This window comes from Octopus sinensis, linkage group LG9 (assembly GCF_006345805.1).
Source record: "Octopus sinensis linkage group LG9, ASM634580v1, whole genome shotgun sequence".
NCBI classification, from domain to species: Eukaryota; Metazoa; Mollusca; class Cephalopoda; order Octopoda; family Octopodidae; genus Octopus; species Octopus sinensis.
The window spans coordinates 6,078,961-6,101,794 of NC_043005.1; the positions used below are offsets into that span (position 1 = coordinate 6,078,961).

The 22,834-nt window shown below is 39.3% G+C and overlaps 1 protein-coding gene and 1 pseudogene across 1 annotated transcript in view; both read left to right on the forward strand.

The window, feature by feature from the left end:
• Positions 1–22,834, forward strand: part of LOC115215640 (leucine-rich repeat-containing protein 7-like) — a 157,495-nt gene that overhangs the window by 127,336 nt on the left and 7,325 nt on the right. The window contains exons 11-19 of the mRNA XM_029784890.2: positions 414–543; positions 2,980–3,165; positions 5,618–5,717; positions 7,183–7,286; positions 8,391–8,519; positions 10,651–10,774; positions 12,060–13,087; positions 14,020–14,788; positions 22,157–22,404. Coding sequence (XP_029640750.1) covers positions 414–543; positions 2,980–3,165; positions 5,618–5,717; positions 7,183–7,286; positions 8,391–8,519; positions 10,651–10,774; positions 12,060–13,087; positions 14,020–14,788; positions 22,157–22,404 — 2,818 coding nt within the window. The remainder of the gene's footprint in view (positions 1–413; positions 544–2,979; positions 3,166–5,617; positions 5,718–7,182; positions 7,287–8,390; positions 8,520–10,650; positions 10,775–12,059; positions 13,088–14,019; positions 14,789–22,156; positions 22,405–22,834) is intronic.
• Positions 1,821–1,932, forward strand: LOC115216014 (annotated as a pseudogene).

Below are 22,834 nucleotides of genomic sequence, written 5' to 3' on the forward strand. Positions count from 1 at the left end.
CACCATCATCACTACTACCATCACCACTACCACCATTATCACCACCACCACTACCACCATCACCACCACCACCATTACTACCATCACCACTACCACCATCACCACTACTACCATCACCACTACCACCACCACCACTACTACCATCACCACTACCACCATTATCACCACCACCATCATCACTACTACCATCACCACTACCACCATCATCACTACTACCATCACCACCACCACCACCACTACCATCATCACCAACATGTAGCTAAGTATCACATTACATTGGGATTGAAGATTTCTTTACCTAATGTATGTTGCAATTATATTATCATCATCATCATCATCATCATCATCATCATCATTATTATTATTATTATTATTATTATAATAAATTGCTTTTAACATTTCTTCTCGTTAAGCCTGTCTTCGTTGTCCGAAATAAATGTCAGCATCAACGACCTTGAGGACATTCCATCAACCATCGGTCTACTAAGGAACCTCCGAACTATGTATGCTGATGAGAACTTTCTCAAGAAAATACCCCCAGAGGTAAATGACAACAACTCTACTCTCTCCCTCTCCCCCTCTCTGTCTCTCTTTCTCTCTCTCTCTGTCCCCCTCTCTCTGTCCCCCCTTTCCCCCCTCCTTCTCACTCTCAGATGAAGGGAAAATCCCTGAAACATGATTCTTCACTGTTCATAGCCCGTGAACTTACCAAACTTTTCCAGTTCTGTTATTCCACCTATGAATAAACTGTGACCATCACTGACCACTGTTTTCCACACACTCCAGCCATTACTCTCTCAATAGCACATTCTCTGTAAGAACTACAGTGATTAGCTTTCATAATAATAGAAATGGTTTCAAATTTTGCCACAAGGGCAGCCATTTTGAGGGAAGGGGTTAAGTTGATTACATTGACCCCAGTGTATCACTGGTACTTGATTTATCGACCCCGAAAGGATGAAAGGCAAAGTTCACCTCAGCAGATTTTGAACTCAGAACGTAGCGACAGGCAAAATACCGTTAAGCATTTCATCCAGCATGCTAACGGTTCTGCCAGTTCACCACCACCACCACACCACCACCACCACCACCACCATAATAATAATAATAATAATGATAATAATGATAATAATAATAATAATAATTCTTCCTAATTTTGGCACAAGGCCAGCAATTTCGGGGGAAGTGGGTCAGTTGATTACATCAACCCCAGTGCTCAATTGGTACTTATTTTATCGACCTTAAAAAGACGAATGGCAAAGTGGACCTTGATGGCATTTGAATAATAATAATAATAATAATAGTAATAATAATAATAATAATAATAATAATAATAATAATAATAATAATAATAATGGCTGTGTGGTTAAGAAGTTTGCTTCACAATCACTTAAATCCAAGTTCAATCCCACTTGCTGGTAAATGTTTTCTACCTTAACTTTGGGTGGAAACAATCCTCTGTTAAAGAGACTGGGTCGACAGAATCTATGAGGAATGTCATTGAGTGGACCGTTCCTATTTTGGGGCTTGTGGACTTGATCCCTCATCTGGTTGAATACCATCCATTAGCTTTCCTTGACTACCTTTAACAGAGTTCATTCTTTGGCAAATCTTTAGACCAGATTTCCCGTCTCAGAAATTTCAAGATTTATCTCCCTCCCTTCCAGCAGGTTCGATGGTTGTTTAAAAAGGTCATGAGCAAAAAATTAAATTGAAATTGAGCTAATTAATAATTATCCAAGTGATTAATCCAGTTTCTGCTGAAATACATGGTCGTTTAAAAATAATGAAGAATTTATTAAAATCACTTTGTTTATTATTGATCTTCGTGACCTTTTGGTTAAGATCAGAGAGCAGTAATTGTTCTGACCAGCTTAATCTCTGGTTTGGTCTCTATTTGGTGTCATTGATATTAAATTCAAATAAATAAATAAGTAGGCACAGGAGTGGCTCTACGGTAACATACTTGCTTCCCAACCACACGGTTCTGGGTTCAGTCCTATTGTGTGGTGCCTTGCACAAGTGTCTTCTATAGCCTCGGGCCAACCAAAACCTTGTGAATGGATTTGGTAGATGGAAACTGAAAGAAACCTGTCGTATCTATATATATATATATATATATATATATATATATGTGTGTGTGTATGTATATATTTGTGTGTATGTGATTGTCTTCCCCACCATCTCTTGACAACCAACATCGATTTATATCCCCGTAATTTAGCAGTTCAGCAAAAGAGACTGATAGAATAAGTTCTAGGCTTACAAAGAATAAGTTCTGGGGTCAATTTGTTTGACTAAAGGTGGTGCTCCAGCATGGCCGCAGTCAAATGACTGAAACAAGTAAAGGAATAAAAAAAATAATGTAATTTATTAAGTTGTTGAAGTTTTGATTTAGATCTCTTTAAACTGGAAAGTTTCAAAAGTTCTCAATCAATTTTTGCTTATGGGGCCCCTTTGACCCCTTTTTGTTCTCTACTGGACTTCCATGTTTAAAACTTTGCGTATTGTAGGAATATAACCATTTCCTTGTTCCTAAACTTTAACAACAAAATCCTGTATGGACCCTCAAGATCCATATGGAATCCTGGATGAGAACCACTGGTTTATATCATAGAACCAGGGTCAGTCTCAGATGGTTGGCATCAAAGAGGTTAGTGGAAGAAGTTTGTATCCTAGAGCCAGGAGTGATCGTATATTACTATCAAAAGGTTTAATGCAAAAGAGTGTATCTCGCAGGTATAGGTTTGTTTCCTGGTTGGAATGTCTTTGGTAGGAACACAGTGGCGTATCAGTAACAGGATATGAACTGTTGACCTTTAGGATGGTATCTGAACCCTTTGTTGCTTCAACCAGCTGCCATTCTTTAGCTGAAGATTTTTCATTAATATTGTTTCACATCTCCTTCTCTTTTAATTGATTCCAACAAATATGTTATGAATTCTGGATTTCCTGTATTTTCAATGTCTTTTATTACAGATTGGTAGCTGTAACGGTATAACGGTGCTGTCTTTGAGAAGTAATAAGTTGAGGTACATTCCTGACGAGATTGGTCGCATTCCTCATTTACGGGTTCTGAATCTCAGTGATAATCAGCTGAAACATCTTCCCTTCAGCATTGTTAAACTAAAGGAATTACAAGCTCTGTGGCTCACAGAGAACCAGGTTAGTGCCAGAATTTTGCTTAACTCTGCAGGGACTCAAAAGAACTGTACTAGTTTTTTAGTTATTTCTCAGAGCATCCCATAGGATTAGAGTAAATATTATGGTGCTGTGACTTATTGAGTGTGGAGTGTGTATTTTATATGAGAATGACTTTATATAACATGTACGTACATACAAGCATATTCATATGAATCGGTGAACGTTTATATTTTCTATGTTGCTATAATTATATATCCATGTGTGTGTGTTTTTGTGTTGTTGCTTTTATATGTTTCTGTAGAGATTTTTATATTTTATTGATGCATTAATTTATGTCCATATATGGGAGTTACTTGGTGACCTTACTAATACTGGTGCCCTCCCTGCCAAAGCACCCAGTACATACTGTAAGTGGTTAGTGTAAGAAATGGAATCAAGGCATAGAAACGATTCTAAAGCAAACATTGGAACAAGGTGCAATCTTCTAGCATGGAAGATGGTTTTATATATGTATATATATCCTTTTGAGTGGACCTCACTAAGGTGAGGTGGCTGAGTTCCTTTTAAGCATTGGCCCTCATGGAGGCAAAGTGGCCGAGCTCCTGGGTCACATGGAGGTAAAGTGTCTGAGTTCCTTTCGAGAGGGGCCTCACGGAGGTGATGTGGCCAAGCTCCTTTCGAGTGTTGGGCCTCACAGTAGCAATGACCAAGGCCTTTGGCATTATGTCATGCTTGAGAAGAAGACCCATCAAACCGAGCAAAATTACAGTCGTGGCAGATACCAGTGTCATGCAAATTGGCACCCATGCCAGTGGCACATAAAAGCACCCATTATACTCTTGGAGTGGTTGGTGTTAGGAAAGGCATCCAAACATAGAAAACCATGCCAAATCAGACTGAATCCTGGCGCAGCCTTCCAACGTGCCAGCCCAGTCAAACTGTTCAACCCATGCCAGCATGGACAACAAACATTAAATGATAATGATGATGATGATGATATATTCTTGTGTGTGCATATATGTATTGTATGCATATATATACATATGTATGTGTTTGGACATGCATAAGTGTGTGCATTTGGAGATGTGGCTGTGTGGTTAGAAGTTTGCTTCCCAACCACATTGTTCTGGGTTCAGTCCCATTGCATGGCACCTTGGGCAAATGTTTTCTACTATAGCCTCAGACCGACCAAAGCCTTGCGAGTGGATTTGTTAGAAGGAAACTGAAAGAAGCACATCATATATATATATTATATATATATATATATATATATATATATATATATATATATATACATACATATATATATGTATGTATGTATTTGTGTGTCTGTGTTTGTTTCTCTCCCCCCCACCCTCGCTTGACAACTGATGTTGGTGTGTTTATGTCCCCGTAACTTAACAGCTCGGCAAAAGAGACCGATAGAATAAGTACTGGGCTTACAAAGAATAAGTCCTGGGGTCGATTTGCTCGACTAAAGGTGGTGCTTCAGCATGGCCACAGTCAAATGACTGAAACAAGTAAAAGAATATATATACACACACACACACACACACACACATATATATATATATATATATATATATATATATGTATATATATATATAGCCAGCGGGGTGGCGTTATTCAAAGGCTAAAACAATGCGAATGCATTGTGACCAGCGATGTGTAACAACATCTGATGGTCTGGTTGGTCACGTGATGATGATATATATATATTAAATATATATATATTATATTAAATTAGAGATAAAACCACTATTAGGCAAATCATACAATGAAAAACTCAAGCCAATACATAAGATTAATTAATTTATATTATTTTAAATATATATCAAAATTATTAAAAGAAGATAGTATTATAGTCATCATCATCATCATCATCATCATTGAACGTCCTAGTTTATTAACTGATGAAGATCAACAAACATGATGAAAGAACTCAATATTAGAAAGTAGAGTCAAATTGATGACAGAAATCGGTTGAGGGTGACTTGAAGCTTTAACTGTTTCTGTTCAAACTCTCTTGAGACAAGGGAAACCTTAGATTCAATGTCAACCCCACCTCTCTTCTCTCTCATGCACACACACGCATACACACACACACACACACACACATACCTACATACATACATCTCCATATGAGATTCTTATGTGAATAGATGCATACACTTGAGTGTATGCATCGACAGTTCAAGCAACATCCCAACTCAACCTCATATTTTACACACACCAGGAACTCTCTTCACTCGAAAAGTGTTGTTGCTTTGTTAGCAATCAGCTTGAACTCTCTGAAGAAGAACTTTAACTAAACTCAAAGAAAAATATATGTGCATGTGTGTGTGTGTGTGTGTATACAGTAAGTATTGTGCGAATGTGTGTATGTAAATAAGTGACATGTGTAAATAATTACTGTCTGTTAAAAATTCTAAAAAAATCTTTTTTTATTTTTCCCTTCATCTTTCTATTTCAGACAAGGCCACTGGTTCAGTTACAGTCAGACAAGGACCCCAAAACAGGTCGTAAGATCTTGACATGTTATCTGTTTCCACAGAGATCAGAGAAGAACCAAGGTTAGTTGTGGTTTCAGAAAGGAAATGATTCTTTTCTTGTGTTCTTTGATGTTTGTAAAACGAGAATATTGCAATGGCTTCTCAATGTTCTGGAAGATAAAAAAGCTTTTAAAAAATGGGAAATGGTTTTTACACACAAATCTTTAGTCTCAATGGTCCCTTTATTCTTTAACCCTACCATGATTCTGCTACACTACTTAGAGGGTTTCTCTTAAATGGCAACATCCAAGGTTAGCAAAATTGATGATGGGGTCAGGAGGAGATGAAGAAGGTAGGGAACACAGCATCAGCTTACCAATTCTGTATTGTAAGACTGGGATTTGGGGACAACTGATGAGAATTCATAGAATTCTTGAAATTTGGAATAACTTATTTTTTATCTTTTGTCTTTTACTGGTGTCATTCTTTAGACTGCGGCCATGCTGGGGCACTGCCTTGAAGAATTTTTAGTTGAATGAATCGATCCCAGTACTTATAAGTGTGGCTGTGGGGTTAAAAAAGTTAGCTTTCTAACCACATGCTTTCAGGTTCAATCCCTTGGATCAACCAAAGCTTTGTTAGATTTGGTAAACAGAAACTGAAAGAAGCCTATTGTGTGTGTGTGTGTGTGTGTGTGTGTGTGAGCAAGTGTGTTAGTGCCTCCTTGTCTTGACTTTGTGTCACACTTGTAAATGAGTGCCACCGTCATACAAGCGATGTCCTTTGCTTTCAGTCTTCCACAAAAACATGTCCGCTCATGGGGAAATATTACTTTACTCTTTTACTCTTTTACTTGTTTTAGTCATGTGACTGTGGCCATGCTGGAGCACCACCTTTAGTCGAGCAAATCGACTCCAGAACTTATTCTTTGTAAGCCTAGTACTTATTCTATCGGTCTCTTTTGCTGAACCGCTAAGTTACGGAGACGTAAACACACCAGCATCAGTTGTCAAGTGATGTTGTGGGGACAAATACAGACACACAAACATATATACACACACACACAGACACACACACACACACACATATATATATATATATATATGACGGGCTTCTTTCAGTTTTCGTCTACCAAATCCACTCACAATGCTTTGGTTGGCCCAAAGCTATAGTAGAGGACACTTGCCCAAGGTGCCATTCAGTGGGACTGAACCCAGAACCATGTGGTTCATAAGCAAGCTAGTTACCACACAGCCACTCCTACACCTACACAGCCACTCCTACATGATTGGAAATAGGTGAGGTTTGACAACAGGAAGGGCATTCAGCCGTAGAAAATCTGTCAACAAATTCCATCCATGCAAGCATGGAAAAGTGAATGTTAAAACAATGTTGAGAAAGTTAGTACTAACCCCCAAACTTTATCCTTTTGACAAGTGTTTAGTTGTAAAGCCCTCAATCCGGTCACTATTTAAACAGTTTTTAAAAATTCTATTCAGAAGTGAAAATATCTTTCAAAATTTCTCATTTCTCCTTCCTTTTCTAGATTCTTCTAATGATGCAGCAAGCTTCCATGCTTCACTCTGGGAAGAGGAACGATTGCGACGGCAACAGATTCACTTTGCTGTTGGAGATGACAAAGATGAGGATGTAAGTGTTTTTACTCATGATGTTGATATTTGAGGTTTGAATCCTGACATTAGAATGCTTTAGTGGTGACACAACTCACCTCACTGCTTTGCCCAGTTAACCACCAACTAATTCTTGGATATTATTCAACAAAATATTTAGATCCTGTTTCCTGTCTCTGAGGGTTATTTAATATCTCAATAAGCTGCCCCCCCCCAGCTGGAGCAACCACGAATCATTATTGTTTTCGTCTTCCTTAATCTCTTGCCAATCTTGTAGATTCTGCAAATGGTCATATGTGTGTGAGTGTAGATATATAGCTGTACTTGATGCATATATGTGTATATATAATAGGTATGTGTTTGTATATGTACATACATATGTGTTTTTTATGTATCCATCCATCCATCCATCTGTCATTGTCATTACCCTCGTCCTATTAACATCAATTTTCTATGATATGGAATTTGTGTAGGTAGATTTATTACAGCCAGATGCCCTTTCTATGGGCAACTGTCACCTGTTTCCAAGCAAGGTATATTTCCCTGTGGCTGGAGATATTTTCACAGAAGATTAGAAACAAAAGAGGTTGCCAGCATGTGAGTGATACACATTTACATCTGTGACATGATGGCAAGACTAACATTACTCATACACACACACATGCACACAAACACACACACACACACACCACACACACACACACACACACACACACACACACACTCACAGATAATGGTTAATGTCAGGAAGGGCAGCCAACAGTAAAACAATACTTTTCTCCATTTTCCCACTCTCGCTACATTGTGAAAGAAGCAGGAAAGGAAACGGAGTGTTCTGGTCCCTAGGAAGACCTTACAGACTTAAGACCTTAGAAATATTTTCTAATTTCACTTGTTGGTCACCACTAAAGATTTCGTATTTCTAAGAGAATATACTGGAATGGTAGTTTTGCCATGTCTTCTTGAGACTTACTGGAAGCGTTTAGCAGATCCGTAAAATTTAACAATGTACCTCACTAATTCAGTTGCTGTAGTCATTGAGAGTGGGTGCTTGTGGTAGTGAAATGTTTGTTGTTTATTCCAAAAGAATAAAACCATGAATGGATGTGGTGTTGTGTTTCAGGGCAAACTCAGTCGCTGTCCAACACCTTATCCTAAAGAAATGAAGGAGAAGAAAAGACATGTCCAGAATATGATGACTCACCAACAAATGGCTGCCAATGGACATGAAAACAGAGGCTTTGAACAAGAGGTATGTTCTTGCAGACCCTATTTTTACAGGATTCCATAGATAAACTTGCTCAAAGGTTTTGGGTAAACAAATTTGTTACATCTTGTTTTCCGGTTATGGAGGTTTTCTGTTACAGTGTAAAGTGACCAAAAAATTTGGTGCAAATATTTTGCTTGTTTATAGTAAAACTGACCATGGTAATGAAGGATTTAGCAAGCATAGCAAAACTGACCATCAAAAGTTGTGAGGATGGCTTTACATATTCAGTAAAACTGACCATCAAAAGTTGTTAGGATGGCTTTACATATTCAGTAAAACTGACCATCAAAAGTTGTTAGGATGGCTTTACATATTCAGTAAAACTGACCATCAAAAGTTGTTAGGATGGCTTTACATATTCAGTAAAACTGACCATCAAAAGTTGTTAGGATGGCTTTACATATTCAGTAAAACTGACCATCAAAAGTTGTTAGGATGGCTTTACATATTCAGTAAAACTGACCATCAAAAGTTGTTAGGATGGCTTTACATATTCAGTAAAACTGACCATCAAAAGTTGTGAGGATGGCTTTACATATTCAGTAAAACTGACCATCAAAAGTTGTTAGGATGGCTTTACATATTCAGTAAAACTGACCATCAAAAGTTGTTAGGATGGCTTTACATATTCAGTAAAACTGACCATCAAAAGTTGTTAGGATGGCTTTACATATTCAGTAAAACTGACCATCAAAAGTTGTTAGGATGGCTTTACATATCAGTAAAACTGACCATCAAAAGTTGTTAGGATGGCTTTACATATTCAGTAAAACTGACCATCAAAAGTTGTTAGGATGGCTTTACATATTCAGTAAAACTGACCATCAAAAGTTGTGAGGATGGCTTTACATATTCAGTAAAACTGACCATCAAAAGTTGTTAGGATGGCTTTACATATTCAGTAAAACTGACCATCAAAAGTTGTTAGGATGGCTTTACATATTCAGTAAAACTGACCATCAAAAGTTGTTAGGATGGCTTTACATATTCAGTAAAACTGACCATCAAAAGTTGTTAGGATGGCTTTACATATTCAGTAAAACTGACCATCAAAAGTTGTTAGGATGGCTTTACATATTCAGTAAAACTGACCATCAAAAGTTGTTAGGATGGCTTTACATATTCAGTAAAACTGACCATCAAAAGTTGTTAGGATGGCTTTACATATTCAGTAAAACTGACCATCAAAAGTTGTTAGGATGGCTTTACATATTCAGTAAAACTGACCATCAAAAGTTGTTAGGATGGCTTTACATATTCAGTAAAACTGACCATCAAAAGTTGTTAGGATGGCTTTACATATTCAGTAAAACTGACCATCAAAAGTTGTTAGGATGGCTTTACATATTCAGTAAAACTGACCATCAAAAGTTGTTAGGATGGCTTTACATATTCAGTAAAACTGACCATCAAAAGTTGTGAGGATGGCTTTACATATTCAGTAAAACTGACCAACAGAAATTGTGATGGCAGATTTAGCTACAGCAATGAATGACGATTTGACTTGGATTCTTTACTTCTTTTGATAAGAAAGGCTGATGGAGATCTCATTCCTCTTTGGAAACTTCCAGCCAGGTGGAGATATTTCATGTTGTTACATCACATGTTTTGGTCAAGTGTAACACCTAGGGCTTTTTATGTTTTATTTAATTTTGGTAATTGTGTTTAACCTTTTAGCATTTAAAGTGACCATGTCCAGCTCAAACATTCTGCCTGTTTTATGTCCAAACGGGTCAGATCTGGTCTCTCATACCTACCTTACAATGTTATTCTAATTATATACAATCACATCATTGAAATCTCAAAGCTTTGAGATTATGCATGGTTAATTCAAAACAATGGGATTAAATATGCATTACATTAGACAGAGTAATCTGAGTGCTAAAGGGTTGATCTTTGTCCTCGACTTTACAGGTTTGTGAGGAACCATGCATGAGAAGAGTTTTTCAGCAACACTGTGCTGTTCCTTTTTAGATTCTTCAATGCAAACAACAGACATTCAACAGGGGGGTGAGGAGGGGGGGGGCTGTGAGCATTTTACTAATGTTTGTTTGTTTGTCTTTTCAAATGTTTAGTTTTTATTGTCTGACTTTTATTTGTTTATTCGAAAAAGGATAAAAAGCTAAACAGAAACAATCATTTGAGAAGTGATCAAAAGTCTTTGAAACCTTTGGATGAAAAAAAGGCAGGTTCTGTGTCTGAACTACGTTCTGGTTCTGTTGAGAACGTTTCTGCTGGTAAAAGACACTTTCTTACTTCTAATGTTGTGTGCGTGCGTGCGTGCGTGTGTGTTAACTGTTATTATACAGTTTACTGTTATGGTCCAGTTAACTTTTATATAGTGTTACGATATAATTTTCTCTTTTTGATTAAGCTTGTGGTGAAATGGTAAAGGTGTGAGGACAGTGGACAAAATGCCTTGTGGTAATTATTGTGGGTCTTTATGATCTGAATTCAAATTCCGCTGAGGCCAATTTTGCACTGAGGAGTTGATAAATAAAATACCAGTCCAAATCTTTGTATCCTGAGTTGTGTAGTAGACTTCATCCATCATTCAGATAAACACTAACACCTGGTCAATGGATGCCTCTCGTGGAGTTCACTCTGTTGCGAGTATTTGGGAAAGGTTTCCAGTTTGTGGACAAGTTCTCCCTACTTCTCTACCATTTTTAGTGGCTTTGTTAACATTAAGGGTTACTGGTGCTGTCCTCCCTTCTTTGACTAAATGACCCAGTGTAGTACTATGATTAGAAATAAATGCTGGGGTTGATATGATCCAAGCAGTACCTCAGCAGGGCCGAAGTCCAATGACTGGAACTAGTGAAAGAATTTCAGTATATATTACCATGTAAAAATCTTTTACTCTCTGTAAAGTGGTTGGCATTAGGAAGGGCATCCTAATGTAGAAGCCCAGCCAAAGCAGACAATGGAGCCTGGTGTGGCCCCTGGCCTTGCCAGCTTCTGCAGGAGGAGCAATGGCCCAGTGGTTAGGGCAGCGGACTTGCGGTCGGAGGATCACGGTTTCGATTCCCAGACCGGGCGTTGTGTGTTTATTGAGCAAAAACACCTAAAGCTCCATGAGGCTCCAGCAGGAGGTGGTGGTGATCCCTGTTGTACTCTTCCGCCCAAATTTTCTCTCACTCTTTCTTCCTGTTTCTTGTCCCCAACTTCCTACGCAACCGCTGAACCTGGATGCGCATTCACCCATTGTCGATGCTCTTGGTGTCGGGGGTTGACCTGCTTTCTCTTCTGCGGGTCTTACAAATAGCAAAGGACCACGTTTCGGACTTCTCCCACTGCGGACAAGACCGTTCGCTCAACAGCAACAGCAACAGTAGCAACCAGCTTCTGCAAAATCATTCAATCCATGCCAGCATGGAAAATAGACATTAGATGATGATTATGATGATGATGATTGTATTTACTCTTTGTATTTAAACTTGCTTTAAATGAAGACCACATCGATAGTGGTTGTTGTAATGTAGATTGTGACTAACTTTCAACATGGCTTTCTGTTTTCAGACTCCTCTCGACCATCACGATGCCACTCTCATTATCATTCAGACTCCAACTATAACCAAAACGATGCAGGAGTGAAAGCAACTCATTCTTATTCCAGCATTCACATCGCATCTGACCAAAGTTTGGAACAGATTTATTCTCATCGCTCAAAAGAACTCGGATCACCTGCACGCTCTCATTACAAAGATCCCTCTTTGAAAGACCAAAATAGCCCTTCTGCTATTGTCCCTTGTCAAAGCAGTCCCAGTCGTGTAAAGGGCTCACATAACCCCTTATATCCACATCAGCGTTATTTGGCATATTCACCACAGGGGAGCAAGCCATGTCATAAATCTCGAGGTTATGATTCGGACACTGGTTACCGTAGCGATCAGGAACATCTTCGTTATAAATACCTTCAAAGTTTGACCATCTCTCCTCAACATTCTAACAAAACAGACAGAAGTTCCGACATATTGACACCATTGAGTCCTTATAAACATTGGCCTAAACCATCCAGAAGAGATGGTTATGGTAGTGATGTTGAGAGTTACAGAGGTATGAGTCAAACGTCTGTAGGTTATTCCCCACTCAAAGACCAACATTCCTCGCAGAGTGTGCCGTTTGGACTTCATTCCAAGCCTTCATCAGGAGAATCACATTATCAGGCTGTAGGAGAACGTCCTCTTTTAGGAGATGAATTTTACAATTACAAAAAAGAACCATCAAGGATTGGTTTAAAACACAGGAACTATTCCCCTTTAACTGTTTCAGCTAGTTTTAATGAAAAAATGCTTGACCAGAGCACACCGAATTTTTCTAATCCACCACACAGTTTCTCTCAGCTTTTGGACCAACAGCAAATAGAGGATGCCAAGTTAAAGAGTTCCAAACAGTCACTCTCTAAACAGGAAGAAGTAAGGTGGAAATCTTCCAAGCAATCTCTTTCTCAACAGGAGGAAAATAAGTGGAAAACTTCCAAACATTCTCTTTCACAACAGGAGGAAATCTATGCAGTTTTAGAAAATAAGACATTGTCAATCGCACACGTAAGTATTTAACCCTTTTATTTCACTTGATTCTGCCTTTGTTTCACTTGATTTTGAGAATAATGAAGAATTCATAAAAATGACTTTGTCGTTATTGAGCTTGTGTTTGGAAAATAAATCAACATGAAATTTTGACAGAAAATTTTAATTCAAATCTCTTTAAAAAATGAAGTTTGTTTAATAAAATCAGGGGTGGTCTCAGGAAGATTGGTATCAAAATGGTTAAGGTAAAAACATTATTGACTTCATATGAAATCACTGAAAGTTGATGTTGGTTATTGGAATCAGGGTCCAATAAGGAACACAAAGGAGATCACAATGTGGGTAGTGTGGATTTGAACAGAAGAATAGACTTCAAGAACCCTAGATACTAAATGTAAATAAATGAAACATGACATTACATTTGCAAGGTTTCTCAAAGATTTCTAATTATATATATATATATAATTAGACTATATGTTAACCTCTAGTCTGTTGAAAGAAAATTGATAAACCCACATATAACAGCCAAAGGTACATCTTTTTTCTTCTAATGAAATTATACTCATGTCACATAAATGTAAATTTAATGTACAAATTTGTAATTAAATGATTGAGTATTAATTGAAATATCTGTAAGAAGTGAAGATGAAATAATTATTAACTTCCTAATCTCCATTTTCTTTCTTCTTATATATATATATATATATATACACAAACACACACATCTATCTGTCTATCTATCTTTCCCCCCACACATACCCACCCAAAGACACATGTACACACATCAATCATGATTTGCATAACTGTAATGCCATAATTTCTATGTAAGATAATCTACATACAAAATTAGGATGTGTGCATACAGTGGCAAAATGTTTCCACACACACACACACACACACACACACTCACTCACTCGTATACATATGTGGTATTCCTTTATTTATTGCAGAAGCAGGAAAGCAGTGTACGGAGTAACAGCAATGTTTCAGAGAAGACCCGGCCTAGTGCTCCCCCTTCTTACCACCAGCACAGCCCCCTCTACAGTTCAACTGCTGCTCTTCATTGGCAGCAGCAGCAGCTGCAGCAGCAACAACAACAACAACAACAGCATTACCAGTATCATCATCATCCTCATCAGAAACAGCCATCACAAACCCCTCTACAGAAACTTCAGAACGAACCCTCTCCGTTGACCTCCCCGTCTCATTCATCTAACAATTTCTCATCAGAAAACCCTTATGGTTACATATCTCACAGTTCACCTTCGAACAAATCAATGCAACATTCCTCCCCCATTTATGATTACACTAATTACACACCTGGTTCCCCCAGCTACCGTAGCGGTTCCAACAGTCCCTCAGCCTACGGTCAAAAACAGTTCTACCGGCCGGGCAAAGCGAACAGCTGCCGAACGCCCGACATGGCCAAGGGGAACAACTCTGATTGTTTCCCATCTGGACTGGACTCGCCTCGCGGTTCAACGTCTTCCCGAAGTGACGGAGGAGGGAGTGTCAGTGCGGGTAGCGGATCAAGGAACCTGCGCTACGAACCCCACCGTCTTTCCCCGTTGTATACCAACCCAGCTTCACACCTACAACCATCGATTTCACACTACGAGGACGTGGCCATTTTCAAAAGCGTGGAACCCTCAACTAGTTCTACAGATAGCGGTTACGGTCACGTTTATGAGAAAGTAGAGACACACATCCAGCGTCAAGGTAAGTTTATTTAGCTCCTCTTCTTCTTGTTGTTGTTGTTCACTGTTGCTGCTGAACATAGCAGTCTTATTGGATGCCTTCCTTATTGGCTTTCGTATTGCAAACACAACTAGAATGTTACTCGCTATATGAGAGGTAACTTTGGAAGTATACTTTTGCCCTTATGTTTAATATCAAGAATGATGGCATACATACATATATATAATAATTATAATTTAATTTTTATCAAATGTCTTGGTGCTTACACAAAATAATGAAATGTATATTAATTTTCCAAAGAAAAATATTCATTAACTTAGAATGAAATAAATGAATGGTCAAAAAAATAAAAAGAAATTGAACAAAATTATATTACATATTGGTTTCAAATGTTGGCACAAGGCCAGCAATTTCGAGGAAGGGGATAGTATTCAACTGGTACCTATTTTATCGACCCTGAAGGGATGAAAGGTAAAGTTGGCCCTGGCAGCATTTGAACTCAGAACGTAGTCAGAAGAAATGCTGCTAAGCAATGTTTCCCAGCACAGTAATGATTCTGCCAGTTCACTGCCTTAAATTCTACATATATCGATTATATATTGCGGATGGTGACAAACATACTCCCTCCTCCTCCTCTCTCTCTCTCATATGATAGATCGTTAGCTCCCTACACGCATTTTTTTTCTCTCCTTGATATTTTCTGTGTATCTTTCTGTCGAAGACCGTAGACTCGAAACGTAAAAGACTTGTTCTATTTCTATTCCTGAGTGCCATACTAATACATTTGTTTGTTTGTATTCCACCTGCCTTCGACTTTTGTTTATTTTTGTAAACCTTCCCGTTTATATATATATATATATATATATATATATAGAGAGAGAGAGAGATAGATATAAATATGTATAGCTGTTAGGAGGCAGAAGCACTTACACACACCATGTACACACATGACAATAACTTCCGCCTACCAAATTCAATTACAAGGCTTTGGTCTGCAGAGTGGTTGGTCTTAGGAAGGGCGTTCAGCTGTAAAAACCCTCCCAAAACAGACACAGTAGCCTAGAGTGGTTTTCTACTTGTCCTGATTGTCTACCATCCTACCAATGCATGCATAAAAGACAGACGTTAAACGATGCTGATGGTATCATCAGCATTTAACATCTGTTTACCATGCTGGCATGGGTTGACAGTCTGTGAGCAGCTGGTAGACCAGAGGGCTACACCAGGTCTCAGTCATCTGTTTTGCCATACTTTCCACGGCTGGATGCCCTTCCTAATGCCAGCCACTTTACAGAGTGGACTGGGGTCTTTTGACCTGGCACTAGCATAGTTGCTCTTTATTTGGCACCGGCATGGGTGTTCTTTATGTGGTGTCAACACAGTGTTTTATACCTGGTACCAGCATTGGTGCTTTTTACTCCCAGCTCCCAACAGCATACTCCCTCTCCTCTTTTCTGTCTCTATTCTTTCTCTGTCACAGAGTTTGTTTATAGCATTTCTTTTCTCATTGACTGCCACCAAACCTAGTATGTGCTCTCATCATGCATCTCTTATGTTAATACGTTCTGTATTTCTCTTTTACTCCTACCACTCTCTCTCTGTACCATATAAAGCATAATTAAGATATCAACTAAATTACTCCCATTCATATCAGCTATTATCATCATCATCGTTTAACGTCTGTTTTCCATGCTAGCATGGGTTGGACGGTTCAACTGGGGTCTAGGAAGCCAGAAGGCTGCGCCAGGCCCAGTCTGATCTGGCAGTGTTTCTACAGCTGGATGCCCTTCCTAACACCAACCACTCTGTGAGTGTAGTGTGTGCTTTTTACGTGCCACCTGCACAGGTGCCAGACGAGGCTGGCAAACGGCCACGATCGGATGGTGCTTTTTACATGCTACCGGCACAGAGCCAGACGAGGCTGGCAATGGCCACAATCGGATGGTACATTTTATGTGCCACCGGCATGGAGGCCAGTCGGGGCGGTGCTGGCAACGGCCATGTTTGGATGGTTCTCTTATGTGCCATTGGCCAATGGTATCGCAGCTACATTTTCCATTGATGTTGATCGATTTCGATTTTCATTTTCACTTGCCTCAACAGGTCTTCACAAGTAGAGTTTGTGTCACAAGAAGGAAAGGTATGCATAAGTGGGTTGGCTATGTCCCAGGTAGAGGCCACAGGTTATGGTCTATCATATACAGATATATTATGAATTATACTATACTGCTATGGTTTATATTATGTATTATAGTATAACATGATAATATAATATCAGTGTACTTATAACATAAAGTGCATAAGCTGGGCAGAAGTAGTGGCAGCACAGATAAAAATACCTTGTGGTATTTAGTTACACGCCTTTAGTTTCTGATTTCAAATAGCAAAATCCCAATCTCACCTTTCATTACTGAATGGTTGGTAAAATAAATATTAGTCACATACAGTGGTAGATATTTAATAATAATAATCCTTTCCACTAAAGGCACAAGGCCTGAAATTTGAAAGGAGGGGACTAGTTGATTACATCGACCCCAGTATTTCACTGGTACTTAATTTATTGACCACGAAAGGCAAAGTCGACCTTCATCATCATCATTGTTCGACCGTGGTCAAGACAATAGAATTTACCATGCTACACCAGACTTCACGGTCCATCATGGCATTACGGAGGTCCTGTTGCTGGATGCCTGTATCCCTGGAGATTACATCAGGGTAGGAGAGTGTGCGCGCTCTGGCATTGTGAGTAGATGGCTTCCAGAAGAGGAGAGTAGAAATTACGTCTTTTTCAGCTCTACAACTATGTCCAGCAAACTGGACTCTCCTACCTTTCACAAGAGATGACACAGTCGACCTTGGCGGAATTTGAACTCAGAACATAGTGATGGACGAAATAATAATGATAATAATCCTTTCTTCTATTGGTACATCACCTGAAACTTGGGATGGAGATAATTAATTACATTGACATTTACCCCCCACCTCCCGTTCTTAATTGGCATTTATTTCAATTCTACTCCTTGGAACCTTGGGTAAGAGTCTTCTACTATATATAGCCTTGGGTCGGCCAAAGTTTTGTGAGTGAATTTTGTAGATGGAAACTGGAAGAAGCCCGTTGTATATATGTGTGTGTGTTCCACGACTGCTTGACATCAGTGTTGGTTTGTTTGCGTCCCCATAGTTTAGCGGTTCGATTAAAAGAGGGGAATGATAGAATAAGTTACCAGGCTTTAAAAAAAATACTGGGGTCAAATACTGTGCACTCAAAGCAGAGACCTCACTCTCCAGTGGGCCCTCTTCGCAACCCTCACACAAACCAGATCACTGACGACCCCAAGGAATGCGCAGAACTCATTGCCGAGTACTATGCAAACATATTCACTGTTGAAAGTCAAAATGTACCATCTTCACCATCACTAACAGCAAACTCCATAACAACTACGGAATTTACACTGCAATGCTGCGACGTCACCTTCAAAATAAGCGCAACTATGCCTCCCCTGGTCTCGATGGAGTTACATACCTGCTTCTCAAACGTGGCAGGCACTTCCTTTTACACCAGCTTTCTATTTTCTTCCAGTACTGTCTCAACAATGGTGCTACTCCGGAGCAGTGGAAAACTGCCAGTGTCATTCCTCTGTTCAAAAAGGGCGACCGCACATCACCTGTCAACTATCGCCCAGTCAGTCTCACTAGCTGTATTGCAAAACTGATGGAATCGTGTGTCAGAGAAACACTCTGGAACTTCTGGAGCTCTCACAGTCTCATCCGACCCTCACAATATGGATTTGTCCCTAACTCCAGCTGCAGTGACCAGCTTGTCGAGTTCCTTGAGGACATTACTCAGATTACTGACAGTGGCTCATGGGTGGATGTTGTCTCCTTGACTTTGCTAAGGCTTTCAACTCTGTGCCACACAAAAGGCTTATGGTGAAACTCTCTGCAATGGGTGTGGGGGATGACCTTTTCAACTGGTTGAAATCCTTCATCCTCAGCCGAAAGGAGGTAGTCACAGTTCTAGGACAGCACTCTACACCATATGAGATGTCATCGGGTGTACCACAGGGATCTGTCCTTGGTCCCCTCTTGTTTGTGGCATACATTAACGACATAGATGCCAATTTAAAGAATGCCACAGTATTGAAATATGCAGACGACATCAAGCTGTACCTTGAAATCAAGAGGACAGATCCTGATGTCTACAACTCTTTCCTGCAATCAGACCTAGACACAATGCAGCAATGGATCACAGACTGGCAACTGAAACTGGCTGTGGACAAGTGTACCACCATGCATTTTGGGAGAAAAAACCCTGCGTTCACTTACTCCCTCCACAACACTGATATCAAGAAATCCTCTTGCGAGCGTGACCTAGGCATCACTGTCAGCAGTGATTTGCGTTGGTCAAAGCATATCTCTAAGATTGTCAGGAAGGCCGAGGGTGTCTTGGCATCACTCAGCAGGTCTTTTGTTAGCCGCTCTCCAGCCATCTATTTAAAACTGTATACAGCTATGGTACGACCACACTTGGAATTCGCATCATCAGTTTGGAACCCCTATCTTGCACAGAACATTGACCTCCTGGAATCTGTCCAGAGACGTGCAACCAAACGCATACCTCCATCAGACACCTACCATATTCTGAGCGCCTTGTTTCCCTGGGCATGGATTCACTGAAGCTCCGGCGTTTGGCGACGGACTTGGTAAACACCCACAAAGTTATCAACCACCTCACCAACAACAACACTGAACACCTTTTTGATCTCCATGTGTCTAACACACGTGGACATGCCTACAAAGTCAGAAAACAATACAGCTCCCATGACTTTCGGAAACATTTTTTCACGCTCAGAGTTGCTGAAGCATGGAATAAACTGCCTGCGTCAGTTGTTGACTGCCATGACACTGCATCTTTTAGGCCCTCATGCTTTCCGAAATCCGCCGAAACTACACCTGATTATATATACACTTTAGATGAGTTGTAGTGCACCTGAGCACTGTACACAATTATTATTATTATTATTATTATTATTTAATTCATTCGACCAACAAAATTCTTCAAGGCGGTGCCCCAGCATGGCCGCAGTCTTATAACTGAAACTTGTATAAGATAAAAATGTGGCGAATTATGACCTTTTCGTTGAAGAGGTCATAATACAACCGAAAAATGTCCAGTTCTACTTATTTTTCCGAAAAACTAATTAAAATAATTAAAATAAAAACTAATTAAAACATCTCGTTCAGAGATTTATTATTAATTAAAATAATATTTGTCGTTATATTGGTCATTTTTTTTTTTTTTTGTCCTTTCGCCTAATTATTTCTAAGCTGTTAACTTTTCCATGTTTCCTGCCTGAAACATAGAAAGACTGTTGACGAAGCTCAACGGCTTCTCTCAAACATTCACAGAAAGTTATCTCAATGCAGGGAGGTAACTCTGACAGTTTTATCCTGAGAATTCGTCGATATTAAGGGAGAGAGTGTTTACGTCCTGAATTTAATTTCCGCCGAGGTCGACTTTGCCTTTCATCCTCTCAGGGATGAAATAAATACCAGTCGAACTCTGGGGTCGATGTAATCGGCTTGGCCCTTCCCTCTGAAATTCCTGGCCTTGTACCAAAATTTGAAACCAATATTAAACGGAGAGAAAAAGAAATGGTTAATTTTTATAATAATCATCTTCTAAATTATAAGTTGTTTTTTAAAAAATTATTTCTAATAATATAGGCGTAGGAGTGGCTGTGTGGTAAACAGCTTGCTTACGAACCACATGGTTCCGGGCTCAGTCCCACTGCATGGCACCTTGGGCAAGTGTCTTCTACTATAGCCTCGGGCCGACCAAAGCCTTGTGAGTGGATTTGGAAGATGGAAACTGAAAGAAGAATGTCGTATATATATATATATATATATATATATATATATATATGTGTGTGTGTGTGTGTACGTGTATATGCTTGTGTGTCTGTGTTTGTCCCCCCAACATCGCTTGACAACCGATGCTGGTGTGTTTACGTCCCCATAACTTAGCGGTTCGGCAAAATATACTGATAGAATAAGTACTAGGTTTACAAAGAATAAGTCATGGGGTCGATTTGCTTGACTAAAAAGCAGTACCCCAGCATGGCCACAGTCAAATGACTGAAACAAGTAAAAGAGTGAAAAAACAAATACGAGGCATGACTGGATGGTTAAGAAGTTCGTTTTTTTCAGCTCCTTTGATTTGGGTTCTGCCCCACTGCACGGCTCTTTGGGCGAATCTCTTTTCCTGTTGAACGAATTTGGTAGACAGAAACCCGTCGAGTGTGTGTGTGTATTAATGTAGCTGCTTAATTTAAGTTCTAATTTACACGATCAAGGATTGTGATGTTCAGACTCATACGTTTTTACAACTGCTTGATAACCAGTGTTGGTTTGTTTACATTCCAGTAATTTATCTGTTCGGCACAAGAGACTGAAAGAATAAGTACCTAGGGTCAATCTGATTAATTACAAATGCATCAAGCTGGTGCCCCAGTATGGCTCCAGTCTAATGACTGAAACAAGTAAAAGATACACGAGAGACACACATCTCTCTCTCTGTTTGTCTGTCTCTCTGTCTATGTCTGTCTCTCTCCCTCTGTCTCCCCGTATCTCTCTCTCTCTGTCTCTCCCCCTCTCTCTCTCTCATACAATGATCTGTATGTTCTGTCTTTCCACTCTCACTACCAACAGCCTTACTGCGTTCCAGCAAATGGACAAACTCCTGCTGCCTTCACATCACATTCTCAATCATTGCACAATTCATTCAACAGCCAAGACTAATTTCCTCCATGTCCCCTTTTCTCTGAAAGTCTTTCTCCCATTCAGAACATACCACTGGCCTGTTTTATGGCTTCAGTTCTTTCAGCTGGAACTGTTATTCTATGCCATATTATATCCTACGGATGCACTGCCAAGTGGTTAGGGTGTTGCACTCATGATTATGAGGTCATGGGTTCGATTCTTGAGCAAAAACACTTCATCTCATGTTACTCTGCAATCACTTCAACACCTGACATGTGGTACACCGTCCACCTGCTCAGGCAACGTTGAGTTGATGGAGGGAGTGAGCTAATGTCCAGCATGCACATTTGATCACTATAAACAAAATCATTTGTGCAGTTCATTGGGCAAAGAAGCTGAACACTCTTGTGTCATCTTCAATGAGAGTGTCCATCATATTATTAAATTACATTACATTATATTTCCTATTTTATATTATATCAAATTATATTAAATTATATTTCCTATTTTATATTATATTACATTATTTTATATTATATTACATATTATATTATATTCTATTGTTTGCTATGTTTTGCCCTTTATAGAGTCTGGGGTAAATTTCAAAAGTTTGATTCCTACTTTCAGTTCTTGTCAGTCAGACGAATAACAAATCTGCCTCCCAAAGGAATTCCTACCAAGTGAACCCCAATGAAGATGATGGGCTTTCTTGCACCCCGTCTATTAGTGAAATCTCAAGCCCAACACCCTCAAGAGAAGTGACCCCGAGTAGATGTGTTGAGACTGTTTATCGTCAGCACCAACAACAACAACAACATCGCCAGCAGCAACAACAAAAATCTGAAGAGTTTTTAGATTCCAAAAGACAAAATCTGGTTTGTAATTCTTGTAAAGACTCTCTGAAACATCTTCTGATGAATCTCTCCTCTCAGTCTTTCATTTTCTTTCATAGAAGCTTTTTATTATTGTCAAGTAATATCCCTTAATAACCTGTTGTGTGAATGAATCACCTTCTTCCTGGGGTGATTCAAGTGTGTGTGGGGGGGATATGCAGGTGTGGTTGAGAAACTCACTTCACAACAACATAGTTTTGGGTTCTGGCCCTCTGTGCGGTCAGTACCTCAAGTAAGTATCTTCTTCTACAGCCCAAGGCCAACCAAAATATCGTGATTGGATTTGACAGATGGAAATTAAAATATGCCCATTTTGTGTGTGTGTGTGTGTGCGTGTGCGTGCGTGCCTCCTTGTCTTGACATTATGTGATAATTATAAATGAGTGTCGCAGTAATACAAGCCATGGCATTC